This window comes from Microtus oregoni, unplaced genomic scaffold, assembly GCF_018167655.1.
Source record: "Microtus oregoni isolate MIOR12 unplaced genomic scaffold, Mior012 000072F_ref0000427, whole genome shotgun sequence".
NCBI lineage: Eukaryota > Metazoa > Chordata > Mammalia > Rodentia > Cricetidae > Microtus > Microtus oregoni.
In genome coordinates, this window is record NW_024543979.1 from 5,308,304 (window position 1) to 5,330,678 (window position 22,375).

Sequence of the window (22,375 nt, forward strand, 5' to 3'; positions counted from 1 at the left end):
TTGTACACTGTATAGATTTGTTGCTTATATTGTCCAGTAGCTTGGGAAGAAGCATAGGCGGGGTGACCAGAATAGAATTCTTGGAATAGGAAAATGAGTGAGTAGTCACCAGCCAAAGAAAGAGGAAGCAAGATGGGAATGCCTCACTGAGAAAAGGTACCAAGCTATGTGTTTAAACATAGATAAAATTTATGGGTTAATTTAGGTTGTAAGAGCTAGTTAATAATAAGCCTGAGCTAATAGGCCAAATATTTTATAACTAATATAAGCCTATATATGTTTCTTTGGGACTGAATGACTCTAGGACTTGGTGGGACAGAAACTTCTGTTTACACTACCTATAAACCTAACAGGCCAGGAACACCTAAACCCATGCATGTTTGAAGATCTTGTCTGAGAAATGAAGTTTGTGTGCTTGTCCAAAACACCAGAGTCATGAGTGCTGCAATGCCCTCACTTTGATGATAGCCACTGAGTCTTCATCAGGCCATTTGATGTGTGCATCACCAGACACATGGCAAGAAGCACTCAACTCTGTCCCAGGATGTCTGCTCACATGATCAGCCCAAATTGAAATATTCGACTTGAGCTCCCACTTGTTCAGACCTCTTATGCCTAGAGTCAGCTCCGTGCTTTAAAACAATATGCCACAAGAACCCTCTCTCTGTCTTGAACTGACACCATTCCTTGAACCAACTGAGTATTTATTGACCTCTCTGTTCCAGGACAGCTCTCTCTGTTACATGAGTATCAGCTCTGATTTCCCTTCCATAGCTCTGCTTTAACCCTTGCACCACTGTAAGTCTTTATGGATGACTATTTGTTTCATTGTGTTAAATGCAGTCTTTATCTGAGATACAATATTGATTTGTAGGATCAGAAGGAACCAATTTACACTTGCCAAAAGCTACAACCTCAGAAGAAACAAAAGTGCCTGGGAAATGAAAGGCAAGAAAGTTGATACATTTTATGAATGCCTTGTTCCTCAATAACCTGACATGTGGATGACATAAGTGTATCCATCCATGCATTTTTTTATGTGGCATCCCCATGACAGTGATTGATTCAGTGAGTTTATCCCCAGTACCACTCTGCCATGCAGGAGCAGTGTCAGGTCAAATATCTGCAGTGGAACAATCCATTTCTAGTCTCTGAATATGTGTTACTCTCATTGGTTAATAAAAACCTTACAGGCCAGTAGTTGGGAAGGAACTTATACCAGAAAGTCAAACTGAGAATGATGGGAAGAAGGATCCAAGAAACAAAGAGAAGCCACCCAGCTGATAAACCAGAAGGATGTGTAAATAAAGAGGTAACAAGTTATGAGCCACATGGCAAAGCATAAATACAAATATGGGTTAATTTATGTGAAAGAGGTAGCTAATAACAAGTCTGAGTGATCAACTGAGCATTTATAATTCACATTCACCTGTGAGGAGGCCACTTCTTTGTCCTGGTTGCCCATATCTGAAATAACCTCACAGATGCTGTATTAATTAAATCACTGTTTGGCCCATTAGCTCTAGCTTCTTATTGGTTAACTCTTACATATCAATTTAACCCATTTTTATTAATCTGTGCATCACCACAAGGTTGCGGTCTACCAGCAAAGTTTCAGAACATCTGTCTCTGGTGGCTCTATGGCTTCTCTCTCACTCCACCCTTCTTTCAGCATTTAGTCTAACTTTCCCTGCCTAGTTCTGTTCTGTGTAGGCCTAAGGCAGTTCTTTATTCATTAACTAGTAAGAGCAACACATAGACAGGGGACCTACCACACTATTCACCTCTGAGTCCGTTATTTGGGACCAGGGTTTTAGGATAGGAAACGTCCATGTACAAATACCAGTGCTGGATTTAAGGTTCAAAAGAGCGATTGGTTCCTCCTGACAGCCTGTTGTCACCAGGGCAGCCTGTTTCACCTTAGAGCTGTGTAGGGATAAGTCCTGCCCCTTAGGGGGCGTGTTCGCCTCGGGCTAATATCTGCCTATAAATTTGGCGAGCATGCTCCGAGCTGTCTCTTCTGCTTTCCTGGTCTCCGCGGGAATGGTGGTTCTGTAAGTCTATTTCTACATTAAAACTATATATATTTTTACAATCTGTCTGCATTCGTTTACGCCGCTACATTTTGGCATCCAACGTCGGGCTATTTTGCCCCCGACTCAAGCAGGTAGCCCGCTAGCTAACACAGCACCCTCCCGGGTGCTGTTTTTCAGTTCATGACTCTGGCCCCAGTGCCGAGTCCGAGACACACTTGGCGACACAGGCCCATTCTGCCTGCCTTGGCTAAGTTTTGCAGCGGAACCCCACTGCCTGAATTAGCAGAAGCTCAAGTACTTGCGGTTTTGCAACAAAAGCTGCCACAGCATCAGATTTGGTCTGTTACAAAGTGACTTGGCTGGTTGTGGTGGTGCACGCTGGTAGGATTTGCTGAAGGAGGCAGAGGTAGGAGCCTGGCGGTGGTGGAGCACACCTTTAATCCCAGCACTTGGGAAGCAGATTAGGTGGATCTCTGTGAGTTTGAGGCCTGCCAGGCCGTGGTAGTGCACGCCTTTAATCCCAGCACTTGGGAGGCAGAGACAGGCGGATCTCTGTGAGTTGAGGCCAGCCTGGTCTACAAGAGCTAGTTCTAGGACAGGCTCCAAAAACACAGAGACCACCACTGGCAGGAACCGATCATTGCAGGTAAAAAAATTTTTCTTTTTAAATAAAATGTCTGAACACATTACTGTTCAAGAATTTAACAATTTTTTTTAATTGTACCATGTGGGAGATTTTACAAGAGGTGTCTATCACCCCACATCTATGGATCCTTCTGGGATTCGTAGTTTTCATTGGCACCAAATTGTTTGATAATAGAAATATGATAAAGTCTTTACGAGATGAATCCAGGATTCTTAAGGTAGAGATTGAACGCTTAAAAACAATTGAGAATGACAACAATCTTCTCAAGAATCAGTTTAAAGTTCTCCAGGCTGATAACAATCTTCTCAAGAATCAGTTTGAAGTTCTCCAGGCTGATAACAATCTTCTCAAGAATCAGGTTGAAGTTCTTCAGGCTGATGTTAAGGAGATATTCATTACTATGGAAGAGGGAACAGCTGATCTGGACCATAAGATTCAGTCCCTTTCTGTAGGAAATGAAACATTAACTGAGAGAATCAAAACTGCTGAATGTGACAGTCGGATTTTGTCTAAAGCTTATGACAGATTGACAGAAAGATTGTCAATACAAGAAGGCACGGTTTATGCCATAAAAATTATGTCCAAAGATGAGATGTTATCTCTAACGGACAAACTTCATACTTTAGAATCCTCAATGAAGGCTTTGGAACATAATTCTGGACAGGAGATTCAGACATTGCAGAAGGCAATGGTGAATAGAATTGAAAAGATTGAGGAATTTCTAAATTCTGATGAAGAAGAGCAAAGGGTAGAAAGGCAAATTTTAACTACATCTGTGGGTAAGTCTCTCCGGGACAATTTCCACAAAGCTCTACCTACAGCTCTACCTGCCTTTCCAGTAATAACAACAGAGAAGGTGATTGGTTCCAAAAACCCTAGGGTCATCAAGGAGGATACATGGGAGCCTGTGCGTATGAATGATCTCAAGGAAATAAAACAGGCTGTCATGACTTTTGGGATGCAAGCCTCTTTTGTTAAAGAGATGCTAAGATCTTGGGCAACGACAAGCAGAGCAACCCCCTCTGACTGGCTCCAGCTGAGCTCTGTGGTACTCGAGAGTGGACCGCAATTGAAATGGAAATGGAAATGCTTATTCAGGCAAGAGGCTAGACTCTTAGAACAGCAGGAAAAAGCGAAGGGAATTGACATTTCCCTAGATCAAATTCTAGGTGAAGGGCTCTTTTCCGACCCTCAGGAACAAGCTAATTTGGATGAAAACACACTCTCCATGTGTACTACAGCAGCCTTAAGGGCTTGGGACAGGGTACAAGACCCAGGACAGAGAATGGAATCATTTGTCAGAGTTAAACAGGGTCAGAGAGAACCCTTTAGTGACTTTTTACAAAGATTAACTAAGGCTGTACAAATAGGGATATCTGACCCAGAAGCAAGACATATAATGATTGAGTCTTTGGCTTATGAAAATGCAAATGTGGAATGCAAAAGGATTTTGGGGCCTTTAAAGCTCAGATCAGTGCCCTTGGAAGAATGGGTCTTGCAAACACTCAATGTTGATACATTTGATTATGGCACTGAAGCATGGGTAGAAGAAGCAATGTCCAATGGTAAAAGGAGACACCAGAATACCAAATGTTTTAATTGTGTCAAAATGGGTCATATGAAAAGGAATTGTAGACAACGGATTTTCAGAAATAATAATAATAATAACAATGCATCTTTCAGAAATAATAATAATAATGCATCTTCTAGAAATAACAGAAATAGGAGGACTCAGCCTTCAGGTTTATGTAGAAGATGTGGAAAGGGCAGACATTGGACGAATGAACGCAGGTTTACAAGAGATAGACAAGGCAACCTGATACAGCCGGGAAACGTGAGAGGGGGGGCCTCACAGGCCCCCATGGCAAACATGGTTCAGTCATATCCAGTTTCTGCAGAGAACGTGCCTCATCAGGACAATTAGGAAGCCCCATGCCTACTGTTACAAGCAATAATGATCAAAAAGATAAGTTACGTGTGTTTTTGCAAACTTCTATAAATGATCAAAGACCTAAACTGAGAGTATGTGTAAATGGCATTTTTATTACTGGCCTGCTGGACACAGGTGCTGATGTAAGTATCATTACCCCAGAATCTTGGCATCCGCATTGGCCTCTTCAGAATGTAAATGTTCAGCTCCTGGGAATTGGAACCCTATCTCGAGTAAGGCAGAGCACGAGATGGGTTGAATGTATAGGGCCAGAGGGACAAATAGCAATATTAAAGCCATATGTAGCCAATATCGCAATGAATTTATGGGGTCGTGACCTATTACAACAATGGAATACCGAAATTAACATTCCTGCTAAATCTAGAGCCTATATTTCTGAGAATAATATTAAAAGATATTACAAACGGAGAAAACCGGCCATTCGGGCTGTACAAGAACAAGCAATTGATGTCCCTTCAGAGATACCAACAGCCTTGCCTCTAAAATGGTTGACTGAGAAACCAATATGGACAAAGCAATGGCCTTTAGCTGAGGAAAAGTTACAGGCTTTAGAACAGCTGGTACAAGAACAATTAGATGCTGGACATATAGAAGAATCTACCAGCCCTTGGAATTCTCCTGTATTTGTGGTTAAGAAAAAATCAGGTAAATGGAGAATGGTGACAGATCTCAGGGCCATCAACAAGGTTATTCAACCTATGGGCCCTCTGCAATCTGGAATTCCTTTGCCCTCTTTATTACCACAAGGATGGCCTCTCATAGTTATTGATTTAAAGGATTGTTTTTTCACTATACCTTTGCAAAAAGAAGATAGAGAAAAATTTGCCTTCACAGTGCCTACTTATAACAATTCTCAACCTTCAAGGAAGTACCACTGGACCATCCTCCCCCAGGGTATGTTAAATAGCCCCTCCCTGTGCCAATATTTTGTGAACCAACCATTGCAAATAATACGCAAGAAATTTCCCAAATCTATAGTATACCATTACATGGACGACATCTTGTTATCCGATTCAAACATGGATACCTTGAACAGACTGTTTGAAGAAATAAAGATACTTTTACCTAAATGGGGATTGCAAATCGCTCCTGAAAAGATTCAGAAGGGAGATTCTGTTAATTATTTAGGTTATAAAATAGGTTTGCAAAAAATTAAGACACAAAAAGCACAAATTAGGAGAGATCGCCTACGGACTCTTAATGACTTTCAAAGACTGTTAGGAGACATTTCCAGTCTACGACCAGCTATTGGAATAACACCTGATCTAATAATTCATTTGAACAAAACCTTGGATGGTGATAAAGATTTAAACAGTCCCAGAGAATTAACAGCTGAAGCAGAAAAAGAACTGACAATGATTGAGGAAAAATTACAACAGGCACATGTGGACAGGGTGAATCCAGAGCTCGATTGTATTCTCGTCATACTACCATCAAAAATTTCACCTACAGGAATTTTAATGCAGAGAGATGATATTATTTTGGAATGGATCTTTTTACCACATAAACCAAGTAAGAAACTGAAAACTTATGTGGAAAAAGTCTCTGAGTTAATTATAAAAGGCAAGCTGAGACTTCGTCGACTAGCAAGCATAGACCCAGCAGAAATTATAGTGCCTTTCACTGCTGATGAATTAAAGAAATTATGGGAAGATAATGAACCATGGCAAAGAGCTTGTGCTAATTTTTTGGGAGACATTAATAACAACTATCCAAAAAGCAAGCGGCTTAACTTCATAAAGAGAACTTCTTGGATTCTTCCTCGAATCGTCCGTGATGCTCCAATAACTGGAGCCCGTACATTCTATACTGATGCCAATAAATCAGGGAAGGCAGGTTACAAATCAGAAGACTTGGATAAGGTGGAACAAAGTCCATATAATTCTGTCCAGAAGGTGGAATTATATGCCATTCTTATGGTGCTAAGGGATTTTAAAGAACCTATTTATATAGTCACTGATTCACAATACGCAGAAAGAGTTATTTTACATATTGAAACTGCTGAATTTATACCTGATGATACTGAACTAACCTCATTGTTTCTCCAGGTTGAAGATTTGCCCTATGTACATAACACACATCCGATCCCATACGGGTCTGCCAGGTCCTCTAGCACAAAGTAATGCAGAAATTGATCAATTATTGATTGGTAGTGTGCTACAAGCCTCTGAATTTCATAAAAAACATCATGTTAATAGCAAAGGTTTGAAGAAAGAATTTTCAATTACATGGCAACAGCTAAGGAGATTGTAAAGAAATGCCCTACTTGCTCTTTCTATAACCAAACGCCACTGCCTGCAGGGGCTAATCCAAAGGGCACCCAAAGGAATGAAATCTGGCAGATGGATGTGTTCCACTTTGCAGAATTTGGCAAATTAAAATATGTTCATCACACCATTGACACTTATTCAGGCTTTCAGTGGGCAACTGCTTTAAGTTCAGAAAAAGTTGATTCAGTAATCACTCATTTATTAGAAGTCATGGCTATCATGGGTATACCTACAAAAATAAAGACGGATAATGGTCCTGCTTATGTTTCTAGGAAAATGAAACGGTTTTTTGATTATTACAATATCAAGCATGTTACAGGTATACCACACAATCCTACAGGTCAGGCAGTCATAGAAAGATCAAATCGAACTATAAAGGATATGTTGAACAAACAGAAAGGGGTGGAAAACACCCCCAGAAATAGGTTACATAATGCTTTGTTAACCTTGAATTTTCTCAACGCTAATGAGAAGGGAACAACAGCTGCAGAAAGACATTGGATAATGGAAAAGTCTACTGAACTAAATCAACCAGTTTATTTCAAGGATGTGCTGACCTCACAATGGAAGCCAGGAAATGTGCTACGTTGGGGAAGGGGTTTTGCTCTTATCTCCACAGGTGAGGAAAAATTGTGGATACCATCAAAATTAATAAAGGTTCGGTTTGAAGAAGAGAAGCCACTTGGAAAAGATAAATAACAATTCTTTCATAAGGATGGCGAACATACTGATGGTAAGAAATACAGATAGGTTGGAGGCAGGGTTCTTTTCTTATCTCCACAGGAAAATACTCATCTTCAAAGAAATTGAGGGACCCTGAATATTTAATTACTGATGGATGGACACATTTTGTAAGTATTAATTTTTATTTATATGTCTTATTAAACATTTCTTTATAAATATATAGAGCTGGTTTTGAAGTTGGACTCTGGCTCAGTCCCTCTCCAATTCCAAGCCTGTTAGTAAGAGAAAAACCCAGAGTTTCTGGAGTTTCTGTCTCATGTCAAGAGCCATGATATGGGACAGAAAGAAATATGAGTTTAGAAAACATCTTTGCTTTTCTTCATATCTATCATACTTTTCATTGAATATATCTATCATGCCTTTCTTCAAATATATATGTATGTCTATATATGTCTATATGATTAATGTTTAAGTTTTTCATAATGAACAATGAGTTTTTCCTGAAGTGACATTTGAAGTTTCCAGGAAGAAGATGGGGCCCCACAACAACAACTCTACTTGGTTGATATGACGTCATGATACTGATAGCGCTACTACAAGACCTGTTTTGGATACCAGTTGCACAAGACGATCCCAACTTGGATAGCTGAAATGGTGCACATCTTGTACAACATTCTGGCCAGACCTCCACAAAATACTCAGAGACTATTTGCAATTTTAAAAGACATTGATCTTGAAATTTAACCATCATTTTACTTTCACAGGATCCCCCAGAAAGAACTGCGCCCCCATGACAGCTGGAAGTAATTCTAGAGGACGACGTCCCCTCTCCCAGTAAAGTTTACCCCTGGGTTTAGTGACATCATTTAGGGGTTGGGAGGTTGGGGGAGGAATTTTATAAGCTCAGGGATCATTTTGAAAAAAAAAAGAGGGAATGATGGGATAATAGATTTATAATTGTGAGTTACTGCTTTTAGACAAATATATTGGTATCAATTCTTGTATATTGAAACAAAGTTAAATTATATTGACTATTATATGCATGCATGTTTCTATCTCTGTTTAAAACATTTTTATGTATTGACATATATTGTATTGATAGATATATATATATTGTATATATTTACCATATTGCAATGTACATTTCTACCTCCGATTAAGATACTTATATAATGTTTGTCTATTGATATATATTTGCCATATTGCAATGTATATTTGTACAGTGTTTATATTTGCAGGTCATTATCTTCATTTGTTACACAGTTGTTTATTGTCTTAGTCTTTAAGTTAGATAGATATTGAGAATTATATAGATAAATAGTCATCTAAGTTTGTCATTTATAATTAGACTAATCAGGTTCTTTAGATATATAGAGATTATACTCAATATAGATAGATAATCTTCAACCTCTTCAAAGAGCTGTAGAAAATGGCCTTTAATCTAACTCAGAGTTTCGTGATAGTGAGACACAATTGCTCCTGGCAATACCGCTCTATTCCCGAGAGAAAGTTGAGCCTTTCTATTTGGCAGAACTGGCCTTTGGGCAAAGAAATGCCCATACCTCAACCACTGACACAGATACGGAGCGTGCATCAATGGGTAAAACAGGACTGTCATATCCTGCCAAGACAGGGTAAGATAGTTTTGAAAAGTTCCTTGCCTTTAATAATGGTATGTCAGTTATGTTAGGCCTTAGCCAAAATTGGTTAACTCAACATTGCAAACGAGACTTTGGGTGATTGCCCAGGTAGTCAGTTGTCTCTGTCAATTGTTGCACATTTTGGATATATCTTGTTTGTTGAGTAGTGTTTATTCCCTTCTCAGATCTTTGACTGAGTTGAAGATTATATAATTGTAGTTACTCTTTACATTATTTGGACTCCTTGAGATAGAATGTTTAGCAAAGCTTTTGTTCTCAATGTTGTTTGTTATATTTATTATTTGTTGTTATTGTATGTAGTTGTATTTGGTTTAGTTCTGTCTTATTTAGACAAAAAGGGGAGATGTAGGGATAAGTCCCGCCCCTTAGGGGGCGTGTTCGCCTCGGGCTAATGTCTGCCTATAAATTTGGTGAGCGTGCTCCGAGCTGTCTCTTCTGCTTTCCTGGTCTCCACGGGAACGGTGGTTCTGTAAGTCTATTTCTACATTAAAACTATATATATATTTTTACAATCTGTCTGCATTCGTTTACGCCGCTACATTAAATAAATGCTGATTGGCCAGTAGCCAGGCAGGAAGTATAGGTGGTGGCACACGCCTTTAATCCCAGTACTCGGGCGGCAGAGGCAGGTGGATCTCTGTGAGCTTGAGGCCAGCCTGATCTACTAGAGCTAGTTCCAAGACAGGCTCCAAAGCTACAGAGAGACCCTGTGTCAAAAACAAGAGAGAGAGAGAGACAGAGAGAAGAGAGAGAAGAGAGAGAGAGAGAGAGAGAGAGAGAGAGACAGAGAGAGAGACAGAGAGAGAGACAGAGAGAGAGAGAGAGAGAGAGAGAGAGAGAGAGAGAGAGAAGGCTAAACATGAAGGGAGAAGTCACAGTGTCCTTATGTGTAGATAACAGAAAACCACACATAACAGATTCTAAAGACTCCACCAGAAAATTCCTCGAGCTAACAAAAACCTTCAGAACAGTGCTAGGATACAAAACTGACAAACAAAAATCAGTAGATTTCATATAACCAATGACAAACGGACTGAGAAAGAAATCAAGGAAGCAATATTAACCACAACAGCCTCAGAAGCAGTAAAAACCTTGGAATAAACCTAACCGAGGAAATGAATGCTCATAAACCAAGGACATTGAGCCTATAATTAGTCATCCTAGAGAAGCTAAATAAGGAGAACCCAAAGAAAAACATATAGGCGTCCTTCTGAATATTAACTTTCAGCAGGCAATGAAGGGAGACAGAGACAGAGACCCACATTGGAGCACTGGACAGAAATCTCAAGGTCCAAATCAGGAGCAGAAGGAGAGAGAGCACGAGCAAGGAACCCAGGACCATGAGGGGTGCACCCACACTGAGACAATGGGGATGTTCTATCGGGAACTCACCAAGGCCAGCTGGCCTGGGTCTAAAGCCTGGGATAAAACCGGACTCTCTGAACATAGCTGACAATGAGGACTACTGAGAACTCAAGAACAATGGCAATGGGTTTCTGATCCTACTGCACACACTGGCTTTCTGGGAACCTAGGCAGTTTGGATGCTCAATTTACTAGACCTGGATGGAGGTGGGGGTTCCTAGGACTTCCCACAGGACAGGGAACCCTGATTGCTTTTCGGGCTGAAGAGGGGGGGACTTAATTGGGGGAGGGGGAGGGAAATGGGAAGCGGTGGCAGGGAAGAGACAGAAATCTTTAATAAATAAATAAATTAAAAAAAATATTACTCTACTGGTGGAACTGTAAACTGATACAGGTGCTGTTGAAATCAGCGTGGAATAAAAAGAATATAAATATTTTTATAAAATATACTTACAAAATATATTTTTTAAAAATAATAAATAATTTTTATTTTATATAAATAGAATTTTGTATTTTATATAAATAAATGGAGTTGAGGAAGATCTCAGAAAGTCAATCTTCCATACACGTAGATTGGAAAAATCACTGTTGTGAAAATTGCTGTTTCAAAGAAGTCTATAGGTTCAATACAATCTCCACTATAATTCCACTATTCTTCACAGAAATAGAAAAATATCTTAAAATTATATTGAACCATAAAAGAACCTGGGACCCCCAAACCAACCCTGAGCAATAACTACAGTGCTACATATACAACAGAGCATGGTATTAAAAACATACAGCACTGGCACAGATATAGAGATGTAAATCAATGGAGTAGAACTTGGGGCCAGGATATGCTAACCTATATGATAGTTTCGATTTTATGTGTGTTTCTTCTGTTGAGAGCGCTCTGTTTATTTTCATAGCCTATTGTGTCATTTACTTTCTTGATTTTTCAGGTTTTTTGTTATTCTGGCTGTTATTCCAGTTAAGGGTGTAACCGGTGAGGGTTTTTTCTTACCATATATATCCGAAGAACTCTGTCTCCTATTACAGATATACTTGTCCATTTGTGTTAATTGCTGCTCTAGTTATAATAGAGGAAATGTTAATAGTCTGGATGTCAGTGTTAGATGGAGCTGGTGATGAGTATAAAGGAAATGTGGCACCATGGTAAATTCACGCCAGGGAGATACAGACCACCACACTAATGTAGACAATTAACCTTACAAAGTCCTTTCGTTTCGACCACTGAAAAGAGTGAGCTCATGCCTCAAGTGTCCTGTTGCTGATGGTCAGAGGTACAGCATTTTAAAGTCAAAACCTACAATTATGTTGATGTTGGATGAGAAGCAAAGTAACCTTACATCATCTGTTTTGACAGAACATAGCTATTCAGACACAACATGACAATTCATTTCGACTTACACTTTCTTCAGTTTAGTTTAAATTTGATTAGCACTAATTGTTTTGGTTAATAAATCTGGACCATGGTCATGGGAATCCCAACTCTGTTTCCAAGGGAGACATCACTGTTGTGGGGTAGAGAGCTGAGACTTGTCTGAGCTAACCAAAATCGTCTCAGGACCACATGGCTTTGCCCTTTTCACTTCAGTACATGTATATGATAATACTTTAATCAGTAGTAAAGAAAATTAAATTTGTAAAAAAATGAATTGAACTGGAAAAATATGCCAAGTGAGGTAATCCAGGCCTGGGAAGATAAATATATTTGTCCTCCCTTAGAATTTTTAGATTTGTGTGTTTAAGCTGATTATACAAAAATAGTTAAAAAATGAATTTGAAGGGTGGTTCTCTGTGTGAGTGGATAACACTGCTCCCAGAGTCATGGGATCTTAAACAAAAATCCTGCACAGATGTGGGAAGCCTCCTTATGAGTTCTTGGTCCAGGGGCTCCAGGCACCATAGAAGTGTAAGGCAGGGTTGCAGATCCACTTGGGTTCAGAGTAAGCTCAGGTTTAGAGTTAGGGGGTGAAGAGAATCAACTTCAAAATTCATTATATAGCTATCAAATCTTGGATTTGGGGATATAATTCAGTGTCATACTTGGGGCACCAGCTCTACTTCATAATAGAAGTAAAAACTAAATAGAAGTGGATAACAAATGACAGACGTAAGAATGTGGTGGCCTTTGGATTTGACGGCCATGGTGGGGCTTAAGGAAAGCCCTGTGGTTCTGTTTTTCCTCTGTGTCTCATTGCTGCTCTCTCCCCTTCCCCTTTTCTCCCCCAGCTGTGTTCTTTCCCAGTATAAAACTGACTTACTTTTCAATAGTTAACTTTCTGGTCTGTCTAGTGGTTCTATACTGCATACACTATGTCATCTAACTGCAGGTTAACAGTCTACACTTTATTCTACCTCTCCACTTGTTCATAAGTGATAGAGCTCGATGTTTAGCCCAGGCACCCAAGCCCCCAAACCTCCTGCCTCAGCCTCTCAATTATGGGGATTACGATTGTGAACAGTGAATTATTTATAAATTGGTCTCTTCAGAAGTAAAGTGAAACAGCAAATCAATTTATATTAACAACCTGAGGCTTTGACAAGTCATATTCTCAGCTGTCCTGAACCCCATGTTTGTTACACCCTCATTTCTTAACTACCTAGTCCCCAGAAACATTACTTTTGTTTTCTCTCTTCTGGGGTTCTAGATACTGACTTCTCATCCTCCAGCACAGATATTGGCCTTACATAGGGTACAGTGCAGACTGATCAGCTCTCTGGAAGCTTGCCCTTAGCTGGAGTACCCCAATCTCATGGTTCCAGAGTGCCCCAAACCACAGTGTGCTCACCCCACCCTCCCTCCTCCACCCCATGGCATCCTGACCAGCTCCTTCCTTTCCTATCTTTACAAGGCACATATCTTTGCACCCTTGAAGGAGAGCAACAGAAGTGACCTGGATACAGAGGCTCTAGGACACTGTGGGGCAGAAAACAGAGCCTCAGGCCAGAGCTGCAACTCTTCTCCCATCCTGTGCACAGGAACACTGGCCCTCTGCATCTGACCCTGGTGAGTGTGGGCAGACAGGCCTGGGAACTCCTTTTCAGCTCATTTCCAAGTGTGAGATGCAAAGTCTTGGTCATGTCACCTGTTTGTAGAAAGTGTTCAGGGTGGGTTGAAGACGTATAACCTCTGGTCTCTCCAGATGTGTGAAGGTGAATAACTTGATGATGTCGGGTGGTTAAAAATTTTATCAAATAGTGAAGTTCCCACAAGTGCAAAAGAAATTTGTTAACACTGGCATTTTAAGGGACCCAAACAATTTCTTTCTTTTCTTTATTTTATGATTTAAAATTTGTTCAAAAATCTCTAGTTCGCTATACAGATATTCATTAAATTCTTACAACTCTTAGTCAGATAGTGCATAACAACTATGAACAGACAGAAAAAATTAAAAGCCTAAACAGCTAGAGTATAAACCTGCGACTGAATTATGTATCTAAAATGCTATCTTCTTTTATTTTCCTGTGTAATACTTGTAAGAAATGTAACCACTGGTCCAGTTTAGGAAAACAGAAAGTTTTATAGTAACACCTATTTATTCAGCACATGTGTACAGGCCTGGACATTTGCACAGAAGAGTCCTTCTTATGATACTAACACATGCCTCTCTCCATCAGTGCATCATCTTCAGTCAATGTGTCCTAAAACGCACACTCATGCAGAGCCTATTTCTGTACTAAACTGTGGCTAAGCATCTGTGAAGCAATTGACAGGCGGATAAATATGATAAGTGAAAAATGTTAGCATCAGAAAGATGAAAAAATACCAACATTTTGGGGTTTGATTGATTATCCAACAAAGGCTCCTTTTAAACAGGGTTAGGGGAATTCCGTGGAGGAGAGATTAGTTTGGGGACCTACTACTTACTGGGTTTATAAAAAAAAGTTTATAAGATTTGTAGGTAGATCTAGTGATCAGTAACTTTCCAGGTGCAGGGTAGGGAAGCTATCTTTACCTAGCATAAGGTTGTGGGCACCTGACTAGCAGCAGAAGGCTGTGGGGTGCCTGCTGATTAGTTAGACCCTGAGCTGTGGTTTTCCTTGATAACTACTTGCTCAGATCCAGCCAGCTCCAGCAAACTGAAACTAAGGCCTGGTCTCTTGAGAGGCTACTAAAAATATTTATCAGACCCCTTCTCTAGCTCCCTGACCCTCTCACAAAATAAAATACAGGCTAGAATGGAGAATTTTTGTTAGAAAGAACATCATAAATACATTTAGGGGCCCTCAAAGCTAAACAGGGTTACATTTTAAGTGATTTATTCAGTTTTATTTAAGGTGCATGAGTGTTTTACTTGCATATATATAAGTGTACTACTTGAATACCTGGTACCCATTAAGGCCAGAGAGGTCACTGGATCCCTGGAACTGGAGTTGCAGACAGTTGGAAGTCCCCTATGTGAAGCTGGAAATGGAATCTAGGTTCTCTTAGGAGCAGTGTGTGCTCTTAATCACTGAGCCATCTCTCCAGGCATTTAAGTTGCATTCCTGAGCTCATAGCAAGAAGGGGCCAATCAGTCTCCCAGCTCAGGATCAAGAAGGGGAAACATAATGACTCTTCAGAGAAGCTTCTTTTGACCTTTGCTTTTGGGGAAACATCTCGTGTGTGTGTTAAATTGGGATGTTGAGGAGACTCAAAGAAAGGCTATGCCTAGAACCATCCCATAATGCCAGAGCAGTGCCTCTGCTAAGGTAAACTGTAGTTGTAATTTTCCTTACCTTGTTATAGACAATTTGATGAACTGGTCTTACTTAAAGATAAACTGAGGTTTTCCACGGGTTATGTGAATTTTGCATTCTTTAAGTATTTGAAAATACTTACCTTCGAATCACATTGCATACATTTTGAATTTGAAAAATGTGTAAGATCAGTTTAGGGTATCTTTCCTGACATCCAGGACATTCTGTTGACTATTTCTGATTTAAGTTTGGTTATATTTGAAAACCATATGAAGTAGGAAATCTCAGAACCAGCTGCTTGAGGAAAGTAATTAGAATTAAGATGGATTATGGAAATGAAAGAACTGGAAAGCCTACCTTATACACACACACACACACACACACACACACACACACTACATTGGTGCATAGAAAATTAAATTTCTTTTCTATACAAAGATTACTGTTCAGCTCACTTTAGGATGAGTAACAAAAATTAATAGTCTTGCCGACTTTGGTTTTACATTTTTTCTCATCAGGAAAGGCTTTATTGTAGTGTAATTAATATCACACACCTCAGTGACTTATAGTGCACAATTGTGTGACTATGGGAATATTCAGAGGTGTGCAAACATATCTCCATAATGTACTTTGCTTATTTAATCCAGATATGTTTTCGCACAAGTTCTCTTAGTATTTTCTGTGTGTGTGTGTGTCTGTGTGTGTGTGTGTGTTAGTTATACTGTTTGTGATAATCACAGGATAAAGCTTGAAAGTCAATTCTTTTCTTCCAAATTCTTGAGGAGGTCTCTCCTGTACTTTGTTCCATACTGAGTACTCTAGGGTAGCTGGTCCTTCAGCTTCCAGGTGATTCCCCTGTGCTGGAATTACAAAGGCATACCACTGTAGTCCTTTTTCATGGTATTCTTGGATTGAACTCAGATCCCCAATCTTGTATAGCCCATGTTTATCTGCAGAGATATCTTTCTGGACGCTCGATGGTATTCAGAGCCCTTTTCTTGTATGTGGTTCATAAGATCAAATCCAGAGGCTTCTATATGTTACACAAGTGCTCTGCCAGCCCAGTGGGATTTTAAACATGGTGGTGTTTCATCCACTCATCAGGCAATTTGACTTTTTCCTTTCCTGATTATAACTCTTTTTTTTCTCTTGTCTAATTTCTCTGTAAATAAAAATTCTGTATTAAATAATAGTTGAGGAATGGTTACCCTAGGCTCTATCCAGCATTGAGAGGAACTAATGTGAGTTATTTTCTATTAAGTATAATGTGGTTGGTAGGATTATTACAGCCCTTTATTGTGTTCAGATATGACTGTCTTCCTGGTTTGTTCAGGACTGTAATCAAGAATGAATTTAGATTTTCAAAGACTTCTCCTTCTATTGCTATTATGATCTTTTAGGATTCAAGAAACTATCTTTTTATTGTTAAAACTTGCTTTACAGCTAAAGATATGGTATTTCTTGACAAAGCATCCACAACAGCTAAGGAGGATGTGACTTGAGCGATTGTATCAAATATTCTGTGGAAGTCCTGTGAGTCCATTTAATCTATGGACTTCAGCGACTGTGTGGAATATTTTGTAGAAGTCTTAGGAGCTCTTTGATTTATAGCACAGTGTAGGCATCTGGAGAATCTATTGATCATAGTGGGGCATTAAAGACAGCTCCCGTTCTTGCTTTGGCAGCACCTATACTAAAATCTTGACTGATACAGAGATGATTAACATGGCCCCTGTGCAAGGGTAACATACAAATTGGAAAAGGATTCCATATTTTTAGGGAAAACTTGATTTGATAGGAAAATGGGGGATCTCCTTAGGAAAGGGGAGAAGCATGTAGAATAATAAAAATATGAATGGATGGCAAAGCAAGATAGAGGACCTGAGGTTTCTGAATCTAGACATGGAAGAGACTGAGCAATTCAGACATAGAGGATGGAAGAGAGGTAAAGAAAACCACATGCAAAATGTAGATCAATAGAAACATAATAACTTATCAGAACTAATTGGAAATAATCTTAAGGTAAATTATCAAAGTTTATATAATTCATAATAAGTCTCCATGTCATTACATTCCAACAAAAAAGACCAACTATAATCGATGTCCAATGCTCCGGAGCCCAGGTCCAGTATCTCCTTAACATAGGGTCCGAGAAAATGGAAAATGAATGTACACAGAGCTCATTGCTTGCAGTCTGTAGAAGTGCAGCTCTTTTAAGAGACTCTGCTGTGTAACTTTACACTTAAGCAGCTGGTATGCTAGGTATAAACTCCTGCCATGCCATAGGTGTACTCTGTTGGGGTCCAGCCCCAACATAAATTGTCTCTCAGACCAGAGTGGAGGAGTGGGAATAATTGAGACACAATTCACAGAGCAATATCAAGAGGGAGTCCCAGGGATCCTTCAAATCCTGCAGATCACCTGCATTTATTATCCAAACAGCTTTTATATCAAAAAGTAAACTGAGGGGGATGTTCCTTAGCATTCTGTTTCTGGGATAGCAGGACTAAAGTCTGGGCCACATCTATGGCTGCTTTGTCAGGTAGCCTGGATTAACACCTCATCCTGGCAATCTCCATAATTACAAAGAAAGAAGTAGAACAATATTAGCATATCCTGATCTTTTGTTTAGTATGGCAACATCCTGTCTGTTGGCTATGTGACCACCTCCTGTGTGGTCAGGTACAAGTTGGCCTGAAAGTCTGGCCATCATACAATGTAGGGCCTGTATAATATTGCCCCACAATTTATTCTTTCTTAATAATTTTACAAAATGTGTGCTTGTGAAATAGGACAGGATGTCACCTGTTATGTAAGTGCTCAGGATTCTGCACATTCCCCTTCCTCAGCATACTATCCTCCGGCTCATCTGTGTGGCAGTGTGCAGTAGATTTTTTCCTTTCTCTGGCTGAATAACATTCTATCGTGTGGGTTATCACACCCTGTGAATCTACACATCTGTGGATGATCTGTTGATGAGAGATTGGGTTACATCCACATTTTGGGTACTGTGCCGATGGCTGCCATGATCACAGATGTTCAAATGTGTCCAAATCCTTGTCTATATATTGAATGTAATCAAAGCAGAGTTCTTGGATCAAACATTACTATTCCTTTCATAAAAAGCCGATACTGTGTTCTTCGTGAGGTAGCATCATTCTCTGGTCTTAGCTGCAGTGCAGAATAAATTCTGGTTCACATTTATTTGTTTTTGTTTTGTGTGGTAGCTGTCCTGGTGGGCACAAAGTGACATCTTCTTGTTTTGAGTGGCAGTTCCTCAATGTTTCCAAAAGCCTTGTTATAATGCAGACTGGGTTTGAAAAGTTGTTGAGCAAATAAACCAAGTAGGTCTTATGATAGTCTCATTCTTGCTTAAACAGAGAGCACAAGCAAAACCAACAAGTGATTTCAAGCAAATATGTACATTAGCCAGAAGCAAGAAAGTATACTATACTATACTCAGTAAAGTCTAAGAAACCAAGTCACACAAGATCACGTGACTATAGATTTTCACACCAGTCTCCAGATCCACAAGACAGAAATCGAGTAGCTAACGTTTCTTAATTTTGCTCCCACATTTTCCCAATAAAGCAGACGTACATGTTGCTGTGGGAATATAGACACTTTATCTTTCATTCCTGTACTTCCCAGTTTGTACACTGCATCTTTTCAAATAAATTCTTTAAAATTTTAGAGTTGTCTTGTGCAGAGTGATTAGCAATGCTGAATGTTTTCTCATGTGCTCATGGCCATTCATAACCTGCTTTGGAGAAACGAGAGTCCAGTGTTCTGCCCATTTTAAAACTGAGTTGTAACTGTAGAACTTTAAGATATTAATCTTTTCTCGCATATTTAATGTACAATTCTCACCCTTGGGTGCACAAAAGTTCCTAATTTTGCAACGTTTATTTTATCTATATTCATCCCCTTGATATTTTGATATCACAGTCAAGAAATAATCTGTTCTTAAAATCCAAGTTAGGAAAAACAGAGAACAGGTTAGCCCAGGCTAGCCTATTGCAATTAAGGGCTACATTGTTTTCTGTAGACAGAATCTGTCAGGTGTGCATGCGGGGGGGGGGGGGGAGTGAAAAGTCTAGTAAATACACATGTATTTCACACTATTAATTAGGACATCACAGTGTGTGTGTTATTCATGGGTATGTTTCAAAGCTTCTGTACATTTTCAGTCATATTAAATTCTCTTCACAGAGGGAGGAAGGTCTTAGAACCCATTGCTGTGTCATTTTGCTGGGTCTTTAAGGCTTTGCAAACTCACTTGTTACATTGGTTGTGTGCAATAATCTGTCACATGTAGGCATATACAGATTGTGGGCGGACACACACTAAAGGCATACATTACAAGGCTTAGCATATTGTAGGATGTTATGAAGATTGCCATTGTTTGGGTTTTATTTCATTAAAGACAATCTTTCTTCATGCTGGCAGCCCATGTCTTACATAAATCTTCTTTAGAACTGTGGAAGAATGATAGAGAATGTCCTCTGTATCTACTTGCTGCCTTAGGAAATGTACAAATGTCATCAGTCCTAACTCACCTTGGGCTTGAGTAACACTGAGGTAAAGAATGACTTTCTATTCTTCTTGCAGATTCTTCTAGCTTGGCAAGTTGCTATGGCCAGACCACAAATGATGGCTCCCATTTGTCTGGTGGAGAACCACAAGGACCAGCTGTCTGTGAACCAAACAGCCATCGAAATTCTGGACAACATTTCCCAGCCAGTGGTAGTTGTGGCTATTGTTGGATTGTACCGTACAGGGAAGTCCTACCTGATGAACCGTCTGGCAGGACAGAATCACGGTGAGTAGCATGCTGGGTACTATCCAAAGGTTTGACTATGTTTGTGCCATTATATTAATTCTGATTCCCAATTAGAACAAAAAAAGGCCAAAATCCTTTCAACACATCTACCCTCTAGTGCTAATTTGCATGAGTAATTACTGCTCCCCAATAATCGGTTCTTGCATTCTTTCCTTCCATTCCATCAGGGAAACTCTCTCCCAGGAGTGCTCAAGACAGGGCCTTTTCTGATGCCTTAAGTAATGGGATCCTATGTGTCGGTCTCTGGTCTCATACAGCAGGTTTTCTTTCTCAATAAAATATTTCCACTGGGGGAAATTTCTTTGAATACCTAAGGCTTTAAAAATTTGTGTAGGGCTGGAGAGATGATCTAGGCTGCTCTTGAAGAGTACAGGATTTGGTGCCAGTACCCATGTGGTGACTCAGCATTCTCTGTAACTCCAGCTCTCGAGGATTTGCTGCCCTTATTTGGCCTTTATGCATTTGGGGCATGTGCATGGTAAACTCACATATGTGCAGGCAAAATCTGGTAGTCATAAAATGACATCAATAAATCTTAATAACTGTTCATTTATAAATCAATCTTTAAAAACATTTTAAAGGACTTTATATTCTTTTATAGTTGCACATTCCTGTTTGTTTTCCTGCCTTTCTCTAATAACTTTGAATATAAAACTATTATAACAATTTCTTTTTTCTACTCTCCTATTTTTCTCTTCTTGAGTGTCTCTGACATAGAACCCACACCATTTCCCACAACTTGTAAAACACACCTCTATTTTTGACTGTGTTGTTTATGGCCTGGCTCTACCTATCTAGTATTAATTGCTGTCAAACTACTGACAATTCCTCTGCCTCTGTCTCCTGCCTTCAGGGTTGGCAGGTGTGTACAACCATGGCTGGCTCAAAACCCTCTCTGCAGCCACCAGAGGGCGCCATGTTTTCCGTATCGTGGACACCTCTGTTTTTATTTGGAGTCCTCTGAGGCATCATTCTCTTGTTAAAGGCCCACTAGAGCTTGAAATAGATGACTTATAAACTAACATATTTTTGAGGAAAGATGAAGCACCATTTTGACTCTTGAGATTCACAACACTGCCAAATTTACTGTTTCCATCTGATTTTCGTGCGCATTGTTCTCTTTTTTGCTTTTCACGGCTGGGTCTGAAAGACCAGTGAGAACAACTTAATGGGGAGTTACTTATCTCGAAACAGTTTTGGAAATTCCACTTCCCAGTGGTTGGGTTTGTTAAGCCTGTGGCTCCAGTGACATCACCGTGGCAGCTGCATGGAAGACTGGTAGCAGAGATTGAGGAAGGGATTGAGATCAGTTAAGACTTCCTTATTCTCGATCTAGTCTCAACTTCCAATACCTTCAGAATCGCTCAAGATGTTGCTGGTTTCCATAAACTAAAGTTTTAGTACAGGAGGCTTCTGGGCACTGAAGTTTTAGTACACAAGGCTTCCAGGCACTGATAATTTAAGCATACAAGGCTGCCTGTGCATAACCCGAAACTTACCCCTCACCTCTCCCCGCAGGCTTCCCTCTGGGCTCCACTGTGCAGTCAGAAACCAAGGGCATCTGGATGTGGTGTGTGCCACACCCCACAAAGCCAAAGCACACCCTGGTTCTCCTGGACACTGAGGGCCTGGGTGACGTGGAAAAGGTAGGATGAGGTTCATGCTGACCGTTATGAGCCCCTGTTATCTAACTGGTTGACCTATTCATGAATAGATCTAATAGTTCTACAGACTTAACTACTGTAGGTGAGATAAAGACTGATTTATTTAGATTTTATATTTATACAAGATCAAATTGTTGTTGTTGCTTTTGTTTTTGAGACAGGGTTTCTCTGTGCATCTTTGAAGCCTATTTTAAAACTTGCTCTGTAGACCAGGCTGGTCACAAACTCACGGAGATTCTCCTGTTTATGGCTCCCAAGTGCTGTATTAAAGACCTGTACCACTATTACCCAGTGATAAGATGTATTATATTAGGAGAAACATGCTTTTATTTCTTGCCATTTGAGTGAATGATTTGATTCACTCCAATAAAAATTTGGTTTGTTAGTAAATTCCTGGGTTATAGGTACAGTAGTTAGATATTGGAAAATAAAATGAATTTTTTTTCTGCGAACCTTCATAGTTTCATTGAGTACCCTACCTGAGTGCTTCTCATATAGTCCAGTACCAAGAAAGAAGCAGGAAGCAGAGGGGAAGAGCAGTCACGGGGCAGCCCTCTGACCTCCAGAAGG

The 22,375-nt window shown here is 39.8% G+C and overlaps 1 protein-coding gene and 1 non-coding gene across 2 annotated transcripts in view; both read left to right on the top strand.

Annotated features, from left to right (window-relative positions):
- The window catches only part of LOC121440938 (guanylate-binding protein 6-like), a 51,027-nt gene that overhangs the window by 13,497 nt on the left and 15,155 nt on the right, over positions 1-22,375 (top strand). The window contains exons 2-4 of the mRNA XM_041641976.1: positions 13,471-13,625; positions 19,910-20,120; positions 21,660-21,787. Of these exons, the coding sequence (XP_041497910.1) occupies positions 19,934-20,120; positions 21,660-21,787 (315 nt within the window). The 5' untranslated portion in view covers positions 13,471-13,625; positions 19,910-19,933. The remainder of the gene's footprint in view (positions 1-13,470; positions 13,626-19,909; positions 20,121-21,659; positions 21,788-22,375) is intronic.
- On the top strand, positions 16,972-17,075 carry LOC121441021. The gene has a single exon (XR_005973414.1). It is a non-coding gene; the product is annotated as a U6 spliceosomal RNA (small nuclear RNA).